Source organism: Pongo abelii, chromosome 12 (assembly GCF_028885655.2).
Source record: "Pongo abelii isolate AG06213 chromosome 12, NHGRI_mPonAbe1-v2.0_pri, whole genome shotgun sequence".
In the NCBI taxonomy this organism is placed as follows: Eukaryota; Metazoa; Chordata; class Mammalia; order Primates; family Hominidae; genus Pongo; species Pongo abelii.
Window position 1 is genome coordinate 95,908,950 of NC_071997.2, and position 13,020 is coordinate 95,921,969.

The 13,020-nt window shown below is 44.5% G+C and overlaps 1 protein-coding gene across 3 annotated transcripts in view; it reads right to left on the bottom strand.

Annotated features, from left to right (window-relative positions):
- Positions 1-13,020, bottom strand: part of VIT (vitrin) — a 118,342-nt gene that overhangs the window by 42,491 nt on the left and 62,831 nt on the right. For all 3 annotated transcript variants that reach the window (XM_054548229.2, XM_063713724.1, XM_002812134.5), the window contains exons 6-7: positions 12,869-12,946; positions 4,658-4,849 (exon numbers count right to left, since the gene is read on the bottom strand). In XM_054548229.2, coding sequence (XP_054404204.1) covers positions 4,658-4,849; positions 12,869-12,946 — 270 coding nt within the window. The remainder of the gene's footprint in view (positions 1-4,657; positions 4,850-12,868; positions 12,947-13,020) is intronic.

A 13,020-nucleotide genomic window follows, 5' to 3' on the forward strand; every position in this document is an offset into this window, starting at 1 on the left:
TCTCATGTACAACACATGTTGCAAAAATGACATTGGTTCCCATGCTGTTTTGTAGCCTGCTTCTTTGACTGAATGATCTGCCCCAGGCCAGTTCTCTCGTGGCACTAAGCGCACATATTTCTCAACATTTTACTACCTGTATAGTAACTTCTTTAACCATTCTTCTAGTGATAAACAATTAAATTATCTCCTTTAAAAAATTATGAACAGCATCTGTGTTCATGCTTCTTCTCACCCTGGGTTGATAATTACCTTAGGATATATTTCTGGAAGTGTGAATTCTGGGTCATTTCTCCACACTGTCATCCAAACTGTGTATTATCGATTTCCAATGAGAGTTGCTAAGAAATGATATTTTGTTGTTTAATTTGTACTTACTTGATTCCTGGTGAAGCTGAACATCTTTTTTTTTCTTTTTTTTTTTGAGACAAAGTCTCACTCTATTACCCAGGCTGGAGTACAGTGGCACGACCTCAGCTCACTGCAACTTCTGCTGCCCGGGTTCAAGCGATTCTCCTGCCTCAGCCTCCTGAGTAGGCGGGATTACAGGCGCACACCACCGCGTCCGGCTAATTTTTGTATTTTTAGTAGAGATGGGGTTTCACCATCTTGGCCAGACTGGTCTCGAACTCCTGACTTCGCGATCCGCCCACCTTGGCCTCCCAAAGTGCTGAGATTACAGGCATGAGCCACCGGGCCCGGCAAAGCCGAACATCTTTATAACAATTTTTTTTTGTTGGCCATTTGTAGTTCTACTGTGGCTTGCCTGGTTATGACCTTTCCCCATCTTTCTTTTGGAATATTTGTCTTTTTCTTACTATTTGTAAGACTGGATTTTAAGAAAAGCCTTCTCCAAATACCTTAAGGAAGATAAGCGTTTACTGGTGAGATAAGTGTTGGTAAGGGCAACTGTATGTGGAAGGAATGAGCTGTGATAGATGCTGGCCTCTCTTCCTGCCTCAAATTTCACTTTCTCCGGCTTAGCGGCCCTTGGTCAGAAGGTGGAGCCCAGGGTAGAAAGGTGAAGGATCTCAGTCATCGCTGTTCCCTGCCACTAGGCGGCGCTCTTCTCCCCTCCCTGGTCTACCCTTGGTTGTGGACAAGTTCAATGCTAGCTCAGCTGAGGCAACCATGGCATGTCTTGAAATGAACCTGATTAAGAAAACAAAGGAAGACACAGCCACTCCACCTCCTTAGCCTGTGGTAGATTCACCCAGACCTGTAGCTGAACCTGGAGGGATTTTCCGTCTTTTCCAGAACTCTTTCCTAAGCATATCTATAGATCTGGCTCTTCCGGCTTCCCCCTCTGTCCCTGGGGATGCCATTGTCCTTGGCCTTTCCCATGAAGAACAGCCTCCTTTCTGTACCTGTAAGAAGTCTCTATTGCTCTGGCTTTGACTCACTCCCTTCTGTCTTGCTGGTGTGCACATTCGTGGGTCAGTTAAGGGGCCATGATGCGGCCTTGGTGTCCAGCCCCACCTTCCACCTGCATCAGCTCCTCTGCGTGGGCTGGAAGAACCCCTGTCTCTTCCTGCTATGTACTTTCCGCTCTCCCTTGAGCCCTCTCCAAGTTCCCATGTCTTGTCTCAGAGGCAGATCTTGATCCCATTGTGGAGTACAAATGACTCACAGACCCCAAACGCAGGTAGCTCCTGTTTTGGCTACATACTCTTCAGGTGTCCTAAGCTGAAGCGACTTGCTGCAGGGATCTTGATGGGATGTGTTCATTGATGTAGCCCAGATTTAGAACAGTGCCTGACACATAGTGGGCATTCAATAAAACGTTTGTTGAATGAATAAGTGAATTAGGTTTTGCTTGAACACCCTGTCCACAACCAGTTCTAGAACCTTTTGCCTACAGCCACATATATAAGAGGAAAAATCTTTAATAAGTGCAATAACAGCAGCTCACTTGTCTATCACAGTATAAGGAGATTTGCTTTCCAATTTTCAGCCCATTTGAAGGAAAAACATGACTTATCTAAATATTATTTAATATAGTTGGGCTGAAATATCACAGCAAATATCTATAGCCTTAAGATAGGCATTCATGAAAGTCAATTGGCTGCCTAGTGCTGGGGAGGAGGGGTGGGGGAAATGATGAGTAACTGTTTATGGGCACGGGATTTCTTTTGGGGATGAAAATGTTCTAGAATTGATTGTGGTGATGGTCACACAACCCTATGAATATACAAAAAACCATTGATTTGTACTTTAAATGAGTGAATTGTATGGTTTCTGGAAAGTATCTCATGAATACTTTTATTTTAAGAAGACATAAGCAATTAAATATTAATTTTCACTTCTTTTTAGGCCTTCAGAAACTCCTTTGAGTAGGCAATACAACTTTTAAAAAGCTCTCCCCCCTTCCCCAGTTTGGTTCCTATCCTAGCCATTGTGGTGCATGCTGCATGGCTTGCTTGCTCCGAGCATTTGTCTAGCAGTCTGTGGATTACCATAGAAGTGGGCGCTGGACGAGGATGAAGAAGGAACACTGATGGGCCAGGAGGCTGTTGTCCAAAGCTCCTGTTCCCAAGCCAGGAATAATGAAGCTTTGCCAGGTTAGGAGCCACTACTTCAAGTTTCTTAGGTTTTCCACAAGCAGAGCCCAACTTGCAACAGATTTCCAAGCTCCCAGCGTAGCCAAATAAATATGCCACATGTTTAATTATATGTGTTATGTAAGAATTTAAAGTCCTCTAAGGAGAAAACAGGAGCAAACAACTAACTCAGATACTCAAAAATCTTTGAAAGAATCAAGGCACCTGAAGTCAAGAGCCTGAAATTTTAGAATGGAGAACTTCTGGCTACAGAAGCCCTGTTAACCCTTGCCATCCAGCATCCTTCCTATTTCTCTTTTGCTGTCAAGTATTGTGCACCTGTGTTAATATTATCCTGAGTTAAACAGGAACAGAATGGTGGAGGAGTGTTTGATGTATTTCAGAACACCAAAAATTCTTTTTGCGGTATTCTTATTTTGGGACTTTATATCATAGCTTCTTCAATGAGTCATCCATAAAATAGCATAATAATAATTCTTATTTCAAAAAGTTATTGGGAAGATTAAATAAGATAATACATGCAGTATACCTGATAAATGGAATGTATGTACTACATGCATTCTGTTATTTATTATTAATTCAAGAAGAAGTTGGCTGTGCTGAACACCTTTTAATTTTGCCATACCAATCATGCCAAGATGTGCTCTGCCTGGGCCTGGGGTATTCATTTTTGGCAGGGATGCTCCCCTGCAAGGAAGAGGAGAGCCAGGCTGCTGGAGTTTGAATTCCAGCTCTGCCACTTCCCAGCTGTGTAGGCTGGAACCAGTTTCCTCACTGCCTTACTCCTTGGTTTCCTCATCAATACAATGGATTATCGAAATTGGAAGTCATAAATCTACTTCATAGGGTTGTTATGGAGGATTCAATAGGCTAATATTTGTAAGGTGTTCAGAAGATGGGCTAGCACATTCAAAGTGCTGATTTGCATTTTTATTTATCTATTTATTGAAACAGAGTCTCTTTCTGTCACCCAGGGTGGAGTGCAGTGGTGCGATCTTGGCTCACTGGAACCTCTGCCTCCCAGGTTCAAGTGACTCTCCAGCTTCAGCCTCCCAAGTAGCTGGGACTATAGGCACGTGCCACCACACCTGGCTAATATTTGCATTTTTAGTACAGATGGGGTTTCACCATGTTGGCCAGGCTGGTCTTGAACTCCAGGCCTCAAGTGATCTGCTTGCCTCGGCCTCCCAAAGTACTGGGATTACAGGCATGAGCCACCGCGCCCGACCTGATTTGCATTTTTAAAATAAGAAGATGGATGGGTAGGTAGCTGGCCTCTGCTATGGGAGCGGAGAGGGGGAAGGGTCATGCTATGTGGCAGTAGTGACTGGAAGCTGAAGGCGAGCCAGAAAAGAACAAGTCCAGAGCACTTCCTCCTGGAAGGAAAAAGTGGCACCAGGTGGGAAATATTCAGAAAACATTGCTAGGACAATAGTGGAACTCCAGCTGCAGAAGTTTTCGCCCCCTTACTAGAAAAGTTCTAAAAGTGAGATAGATGCTTATTAACTTAGGATGGTGTGGATATAAGTCTGTGCAGAAATGAGATCAGATGATCAGATGGGCTCCTTAGGCCCTATTTGATGTAGTATGAGATGAAGTCTGTAAACTGGACCTTGATAAAACCTTCAACTTGATTTGAGCAATGGGTAAAAGTAGTAAGACAAAAAACCATCAGAAAAGGAACAAAAACGTTAGCCATCTGACTTTTCCTAAAGGGATTCTTTTGGTTTTGTTTGCTTTTAATATTTGAAGACTTCCAAGTCTGTACCATTTGTCACTTAAAAACCAATAACAACAACAATAAACCCCAACAATGTTTACATAGAAATCTACCATCCCTTCAACTGAGCTTTTGGAGAAATGAAGATTTTGCAATGGGAAAGTATTCTATCTTCAGAAGTACGGTGACAGCAGTCTTATTTTTGAATCTACATCCTCCCTTGAATCTAGGAGGAGGACACAGTCACATACCCCTGGCCCAGTTCTCCAGTGCTCCCCATTCACCCAGCCCAGTAGATGCTCAGACAGAGCTGTTACTCTAAAAGCCCAATTTCCCATTTCCCTAGCACAGAGCAACACGTGGTCTACTTACTGACCCATCTCGTGGCTCCTGTGGCCCACCGGCCGTGGTCTGGGGATGCTGGTGGCAGAAGCAGCGGAAGGGAATGGCCTTGGCAAGGTGGTGGGGGTGGCCACAGCTCCAGTGACAGCCAGAAGCTGCATCAGAGTGATCGGCTGTGCAGTTGTCCCTGGAATGGGTGGCCTCTGATAGGCTTTTGTGGTCTCACCTGTAAGAAAATGGAATTATACCAGGGCCCACAAAATAACCTGTACACTCTTATAGAACTAAAATAAAATAAATGTCGATTGAACACTAGCTATGAGCACAGAGCTGTGCTAGCCACAGTGAAGGGTGAAACCCAGGTAACAGCCACATTCTTGCCTGAAAGAATGTATGCTCTCAGAGCAATCACTCAATCAACCAAAGATTCAATAGCAATAAAATAAATGACAGGTCAAAACTATAGTAACATAGAACATAGACAAGGCAGAACATGATTAATTGCTGAATTAATTTGCCTGGCACCACTAGCAATGGTTTATGTACATATTTTTTTGTTTTTGTTTTTTGCTGATTTGATTAGCATTGGCCTTGGAATAGAAGACAGAAGGTGCATTTGGGGCTTTCACTATGACTTAGTCTTAGAGAATGCATTTCAGATGCTCTGGTTTAGGTTGGTTCATGACTAGTCAACTCCTCCGGGCCCCAGTTGCCTCATCTGTAAAATGGGGTAATAGAACTAACTGGATGGTAAGGATCATCCAGATTCTACATTTTTTTTCTTTTTTGAGACAGGATCTTGCTCTGTCACCCAGGCTGCAGTGCAGTGGCACAATTATAGCTCACTGCAGCCTCGAACTTCTGGGGTACAGTGATCCTCCCACCTAACCTCCCAAGTAGCTGGGACTATAGGTGCAAGACACCATACCTGCCTAATTTTTAAATCTTTTTTTGTAGAGAAAGCATCTTCCTGTGTTGCCTAGGCTGATGTTGAACACCTGGCCTCAAACAATTCTTCCATCTCAGCCTCCCAAAGCTCTGGGATTACAGGTGCAAGCCACTGTGCTCGGCCTAGATTCTACTTCTAAATGGTGCTCTTCATCCACGTGTGATGATTTAGATCACTTCTCTCCTTTTAAACACCGCTGTAGTTGGCTCCCTATAAAGCAAGTCTCAGTTTGTTAGTGCTCTGAGAATATCTCTGAAGGTTTAGAGCAAGGGGGCAAGTGGCTACCCACTGGGCATTGGGGTTTGTCTTGAGACTGTGGGTTCTCAGGGAGACACACAATGGCCCCCAAAGTGAACATCTCCTCAGTCCTGGGAAGGAACAACCCACTGTTGCTTGTGCCTCCTGGGCCCCGTTGGGGCATGCCAGCTTCTGTCCCTGTGTACCTGTATCGGCTGCTAGGGCGGCTGTAACAAACTACCACAAACTGGGTGGCTTAAAATGACATAAATTTATTCTCTCACAGTTCCGGAAGCTAGAAGTCAGACATCAGCATCACTGGGTCAAACTCAAGGTGTCGGCAACACTGAGCTTTCTCAGGAGGCTATAGGGTAGACTCTGTGTCTTGCCTCTTCTGGTTTCTGCTGACTGCTGGCATTCCTTGGCTTGTGGCCATGCCACTTTAGTTTTCAAGGCCAGCATCCTCAGTTGTTTCTCTGCTCCGTCATCATATGACCTCTGATACGGTTTGGCTCCGTGTCCCCACCCAAATCTCATCTCAAATTGTAATCCCCATAATCCCCACCTATCAAGGGAGGGACGAGGTGGGAGGTGATTGGATCATGGAGGCGGTGTCCCTCATGCTGTTTTCGTGATAGTGAGTGAGTTCTCACAAGCTCGGATGGTTTTATAAGGCAGTTTTTCTTCTCTCTCTCTCTCTCTCGCCTGCTGCCATGTAAGACATGCCTGCTTCCCCTTCTGCCATGATTGTATGTTTCCTGAGGCTTCCCCAGCCATGTGGAACTGTGAGTCAACTAAACCTCCTTTGTCTGTAAATTACCCAGTCTCGGGTAGTGTCTTTATGGCAGTGTGAGAACGAACTAATACAACCTCCTCCTCTATGGATGTGAAATAATCTCCCTCTGCCTTCCTTTTACAAAGATGCCAGTGATTGCATTTAGAGCCCACCTGGGGAATCCAGAATAACCACCCCGTCATGATCTCAGGATCCTTAATTTAATCACATTAGCAAAGTCTCCCCACATTTTTTCCATATAAGGAAACATTCAATGGTTCCAGGGATTAGGACATGGATATCTTTTCCAGGGTGTTTTTCAGCCTACCACAGCATCCTAGCTCTGGCCTTAACTCTGCTTAGGATTGATACATTTTTGTTACACAGCACAGCAGACCAAGAAGATAACATCTGAAATAAGAAGGTGCTTCTGTCTTGGTGGGAACCATCCACCTTCCCCTTTGACATTGTATAACATCCAGGAAAATAGTGCCAGAATCATAGTACTAGACAAGTGATACAGACAAATATGTGGTGGGATGTTTAGACCTACTGCCAACACCAGCACCTGCTCATTTCCCCACCCTGACTCTGCCGTCTTTTGCAGGAATCACAGCACTGACTTAAGACAGCAGGTCAGCAAACATTATTCCTGGAATCAGGTTGGAATTCAGCCATTCGGTCTGCTCTTGCAGGCATTAGCTGGTCAAGGTAGGAAACCGATCTTTCAATTGCCTTGTTTCTTGCTAAGTTGGTCACCTTTAAATTTGCCTGTAGCCTGTGTCAGACAAATCACTAAAGAGCTCACAGCAGCCTCCTTCAAGCCATCCTCAGGCAAAACTGAATCTGCCTGATTTATGACATTTCCATTATTTTAAAGAGTTTGAGCTTTCATAACAAGTACTAGGGAAGTTTCTAATTTCTCCAAAGTACTTCTCTGTCTTACCTTCTGGTAAATGCTACCAGGCATTATTGCCTCTTTAGGGAGATGCAGGCCCGGGTTTGACCTACTTCATCTAGGGAAAAGCCATTTAACAAAAGCCATTTAACAAATCCACTTGTATATTTTATGAAATAGGATGTAATTAATAATTTGGAAAGAAACATACATAAACTGACAATCTATTTTACTTGTAAATTATTCATGAAACTGCAATGTACTAAAAATAAAACTTCTGCTTGCAAATAGTGAACACTTTTTGCCACCTAAAACTTATTATATATTGAAAATCTGAATTATCTTTTTGTCACACCATTGGCTAATCCCAAGGCTGCCGACTATCTCAGTCTGCCTTTGCTAAAATTGTTTTGCTAGAGAAAGGCTCAAGATCCTGAGGGCAGTCTTTGTATCACTTGCTCATAATGCAGATGCTTTCAAGTGTATCATAAATTCAACTAACAGCCATGGGCTTACACGGGCTTCCGTGGGCTGTTGTTTTTGCCTGCTCTCCTTCATGGATTAGAACTGTCTTTAAGAGGGAAGATAGATGCCTGTAATCCCAGCACTTTGTGGGGCCGAGACGGGTGGATCACCTGAGGTCAGGAGTTTGAGACCAGCCTGACTAACATGGAGAAACTCCATCTCTACTAAAAATACAAAATTAGCCAGAGGGGGTGGCACGTGCCTTTAATCCTAGTTAATCCAGAGGCTGAAGCAGGAGAATTGCTTGAACCTGGGAGGCGGAGGTTGTGGGGAGCTGAGATCGTGCCATTGCACTCCAGCCTGGGCAACAAGAGCAAAACTCCATCTCAAAAAAAAAAAAAAAAAAAAAAAAGGGAAGATAGAGAAAAGTTACTCCTCCTATCCCAATTGCTCCCAATTCGTCACTGAACATAATGCTCTTGATTTGATCCAAGGTGAATTCTTCATGGAACCAAGTTCTTTTCGAGCCATTAAAAAAAAACTAGTAAAAGAGTTTCTTCCTGCAATCTCAGCTACATAAAGGTTTGATCTTTTTTCAAAGATTTTTATGGGAAAGCATTTCAAAACTTCCCTTAAACTCTACACATATTCCTCGTCTGGGCGTGTTCGGAAGAGCTCCAGGCAGCCACCTTCTCAAACGTAGCAGGTGGTGCCACACAGCTCCCCACACCTGGCTCATCGTTAGAACCACACTGGAGGTGTTAAAATGCAGGTTCCAGGGCCCTGGTCGCAGAGATTCTGACTCACTGGACCCAGGGTGGGCCGTGGAATTCTGATTTGAGAACCACAGCGAGGGACTCAGCAGACAGCCAGGGAAGGCAGAAGGGGTTTTTCCCATGCTAGCTCAGCAGCCTCTAACAAAGATTTACTTTCCCTTTCTTGCTGTGATACTAGGAATGTGCCTTCCTAGTTTTTTTTAAAAAACTTCTACAAAGCAACACTTACCTGTTTTTATTTAGCTCAAGGCTGTAGCCAAAAAGCAGCTGCCTGCCTAATGGTTGCTAAATGCCAGGGCAGTGGGGGCGCGGTGGTGGGGGAACAGCATTTAAACCTCAGGGAATGCCTGTTCTCAGTGTGAGCCGCACAGGGCAAATCAAAGTGCCTTCTATTTTTTGAGGGGGATAATTTCCCATGGTAGAAGGTTGTCATGCTTTTGGGGGTCATCCTAGCCTGATTAACCTGTTAATTCATATTCTCAGAGAGACGGGACACATTTTTTAAGGTCATGCGGAGACCTGAACAGCTACTCAGCCTTCATCTCTTCTGCTTCCCCAATGACTAAAGGAATTTTATCGTTTAAGGAAGACCAAGGGGACCACTCCTTTAATTGCACTCTTGAAATTTTTTATTTGAATTCGTGAAAACTTACTCCTAAGTAAGACTAAGGACTTAGGACTTGGGGACTAAGACTTTACAGAGAGAGGCTCTTCTATCCCCAAGAATCCCTTTTATGTTGGAATGCTGGTAGCTTAGCTCAGGGTCTTGCACGTAGGAGATGCTCACTCAATGTAAATATCGAATGAATGAATAAAATGAAGGAGTAAATAATTTTTCCGACTCTGACCATCATAGATCATCTAGTAACAAGGAGATGATAGTAATGCCTAGGGATACTGTCATCAAAAGTTTAAACGGTTTGGTAAAGGGGACAAGTGACATCAGCAATGCTTGGCTCTTGCTAATTTATAAATTTCACGAAAAGCACCCTCGGCTACCCACACTCCTTGTGGATGTCAATGACTCAGGCATCTGAAACAAGTGCTTGCTGGGGGTGAATGGTGCTTGGGGTAAATGGATAGTTTTAGAAATTGTCTCTGCTGTGGAGAACGTACAAACCAAGTAGACTTTTATTATCTGAGTTATCATTTGGCTATAGTTTCTCTGCCCTACACTCTTTTCCCTGCAACTTTCCCTGCTTTAAGGTGATACCGAGTTTGCATACTTTTTGGGCTGCTTAGAACTATGGCCTTGGGTGAGTTACTAAACCTCTCTCAAGGTCAGCTTCCTTATCTGAAAAGGGAAGATACTGGCACTCTACCTCAGGGTTACTGTCGTGCAGGTGTGTGGCACAGAGAAAGTACTGGACAGACGACTACAGTCACAGAAGGTTATGTGGCCCTTCCTGCTGTCCAGATACAGCCCAAAGCTGAAGCCAGAAGGGCACAAGTACTCCTTTCTTTTTTCTTTTTTTTGAGATGGAGTCTCGTTCTGTCACCCAGGCTGGAGTGCAGTGCCGTGATCTTGGCTCACTGCAACCTCCACCTCCCGGGTTCAAGCGATTCTCCTGCCTCAGCCTCCCAAGTAGCTGGGACTACAGGTGCGTGCCACCACGCCCAGCTAATTTTTTGTATTTTTAGTAGAGACGGGGTTTCACCATGTTAGCCAGGATGGTCTCCATCTCCTGACCTCGTGATCCGCCTGCCTCGGCCTCCCAAAGTGCTGGGATTACATACAGGTGTGAGCCACTGCGCCCGGCCACAAGTACCCCTTTCCAAAACAGGAGAGATGCCACTGAACTTCCCACGGGTGAGGCCATTCCAGTAGAACCTGCACAACACCCCCGACACCCCCATCCCAGGCCAGTGGACAGAAAGAAAGGACCCGAAAAACAGGAGGGGTCAGAAGCCACCTTTTAGAGGGTGCTGTCTTCAGAGTCAGAAGCTATTTCCTTCCTTCCTTCACACTTTGTCATACACAAGCCAAATGAAGGTGCTTTAAGAGAGTCATTCGTCAAGATTGTGGGGACCTGCCAGGAGGGCAGGTGGGCATCTTATTTCCCACCAATCTTTCTGCAGATCCATCACACGTGTGCAATACAGCAACAGAGCTTGCAGAGTTTTGGGGGTGTATTCTGGGAGTCTAGAAGTGCTCTTCCACTCATGGTAAAAATAGGGGGTGCTTGACATGTGGTCCCTGAAGTTGGGGGCTTTATGTGAACCTGGGGACTGTTTCTGCCCTAGGGAGCTCTGAGAGGGGGAGGGGTGCAGCTGGAGTGGCTCATGCCAGCAGGGCTTATGCAGCAAAATGCGAGGAGGAAGGTGACCTCACCCCATCCCAGTTCTCAGACCTGAGGGTGCCAAAGAGAAGCCTGGCTGTTCCTATGGCTCTGTGTGAAGGGGCTGCCCCGGGGGCTGCTGGAACCAGGCATCCGTATCTATCTTGGAGAAAGAAGTGGGGGGCACAGATTTCTGGCCCAACAAGAGGGTGCCAGGATGAAACTAAACACTGTCTCCTTGCCTTCAATATCTATACACATCACCTACCCAGGAATCAGTCTTTCATCTGGCTCTGCAGAGCCACAGGGCCAGATGAACAACAGAGATGCCAGCCACTTAAGGAGACCTGTCACCCATTCTTCGTCTCTGTGCCCAGGTCAAAAGACGAGGCACCAGACCCACTGCCAGTTCACGGGTGGAGGCAGGGAACAGCTCTATCGTTGAAACTAAACAAACAGGACTAGACCACTGGATCCATTAAAAAGTAATTAAAGATAGAGCTGGAGCAGTAATTAAGAGAAAAGACAAAAAAATTCCTTATTTGTATGCTAAGTCTCCTCAAATCAGGAAATCAGCAATCTATATACATACTATTAGTATAAGAAAATCTAGAATGGGCCAGGCACAGTGGCTTACGCCTGTAATCCTAGCATTTTGGAAGGCCGAGGCGGGAGGATCATGAGATCGAGAGATCGAGACCATCCTGGCCAACATGGTGAAACCCCGTCTCTACTAAAAATACAAACATTAGCCGGGCGTGGTGGCAGGCGCCTGTAGTCATAGCTACTCCAGAGGCTGAGGCAGGAGAATCGCTTGAACCTGGGAGGCGGAGGTTGTAGTGAGCTGAGATCGCACCACTGCACTCCAGCCTGGCAACAGAGTGAAACTCCATCTCAAAAAAAGAAAAAAAAAAAAAAGAGGAAAGAAAATATAGAATGGTGGTTTAGAGAGGGGTTTCTGTTTGATGGAAGTTAATTTACTTAACTTCTCTGTGCTGCATTTTCCTTAGCCAGCGTAATAGTATAGGCCGATGGTGGTCTATGGTGATTAAATGCAATGATCAGGTAAAATTCTTGGAATGATGCCTGGCATACAGCAAATGCTCAATAAATGCTAAGTTCTACTGCTATTCTTAAACCATGTTCACCTTAAGTACATGAATAGAACCTGAACTATCAGGCTTATAATGTATTAGCTAGCCTATCAAGTTTCTGGAAGCAATGCAAAATCCCATTATAAAGCGACTCACAGTTTCTCTTTGTGTGGGAAATCAAAACACCTCTGGAGATACAATAATGCATAGTACAGTTCTTGATTTAACACAGAAACCTGGAAAAAGGTATTTTCTTGGCCTGAGGTCTACCGATACTCCCTTTTGTGGTTCACATGAAAGCTGAGTTGGCACAACCTTGTAGACAGTGTATTTTTGGCCTGGGTTATTTGGATGAGCAGCTTGCTGTTATCACATAAACCTCCTCGTTCTCTTTGCTTCTCTTCATTTCATACCTAAGTAGATACAGCTTTTTCCTCTTAGCTGCCAGGAAACATTTCTGGACAGAATGTCATGTCATTTTCTAAAGTAACAATACAATAAAACTCAAGGCAACAGTCAATCTGAATGAAAATGACACAAATATAGAGACACAATCTCGGAATTGCAAAAACAAAAAATAAAGCTTTCACTCTTCAGCCCCAGCCATCTGATCTCATTGATTTCTGTGCCCATGTTCCTGGCATCTGTTAAAATATTGCCAGAGCCAGTGGAGCTTGACCGGTTAAGATGTTAATTTCTCCACTATCTCCCAAAACACGTCGCGTGTTTATGGACTCAGAAGGTTTAGATTCAATCACACGTGAGCACTTGCCTGCTTGGGCAGCTGGACTTTTGGATGATGAGTATGTAAGAGCTGATGGGTAGGTTACACCCTTTTTGGGTTTACTTTCTGCAAAAAAGAAAAAAAAACGAGATTTATTTCTAGAGCTAGAGGTTTTAGATGGTCCTGTACTAAGTTGATTC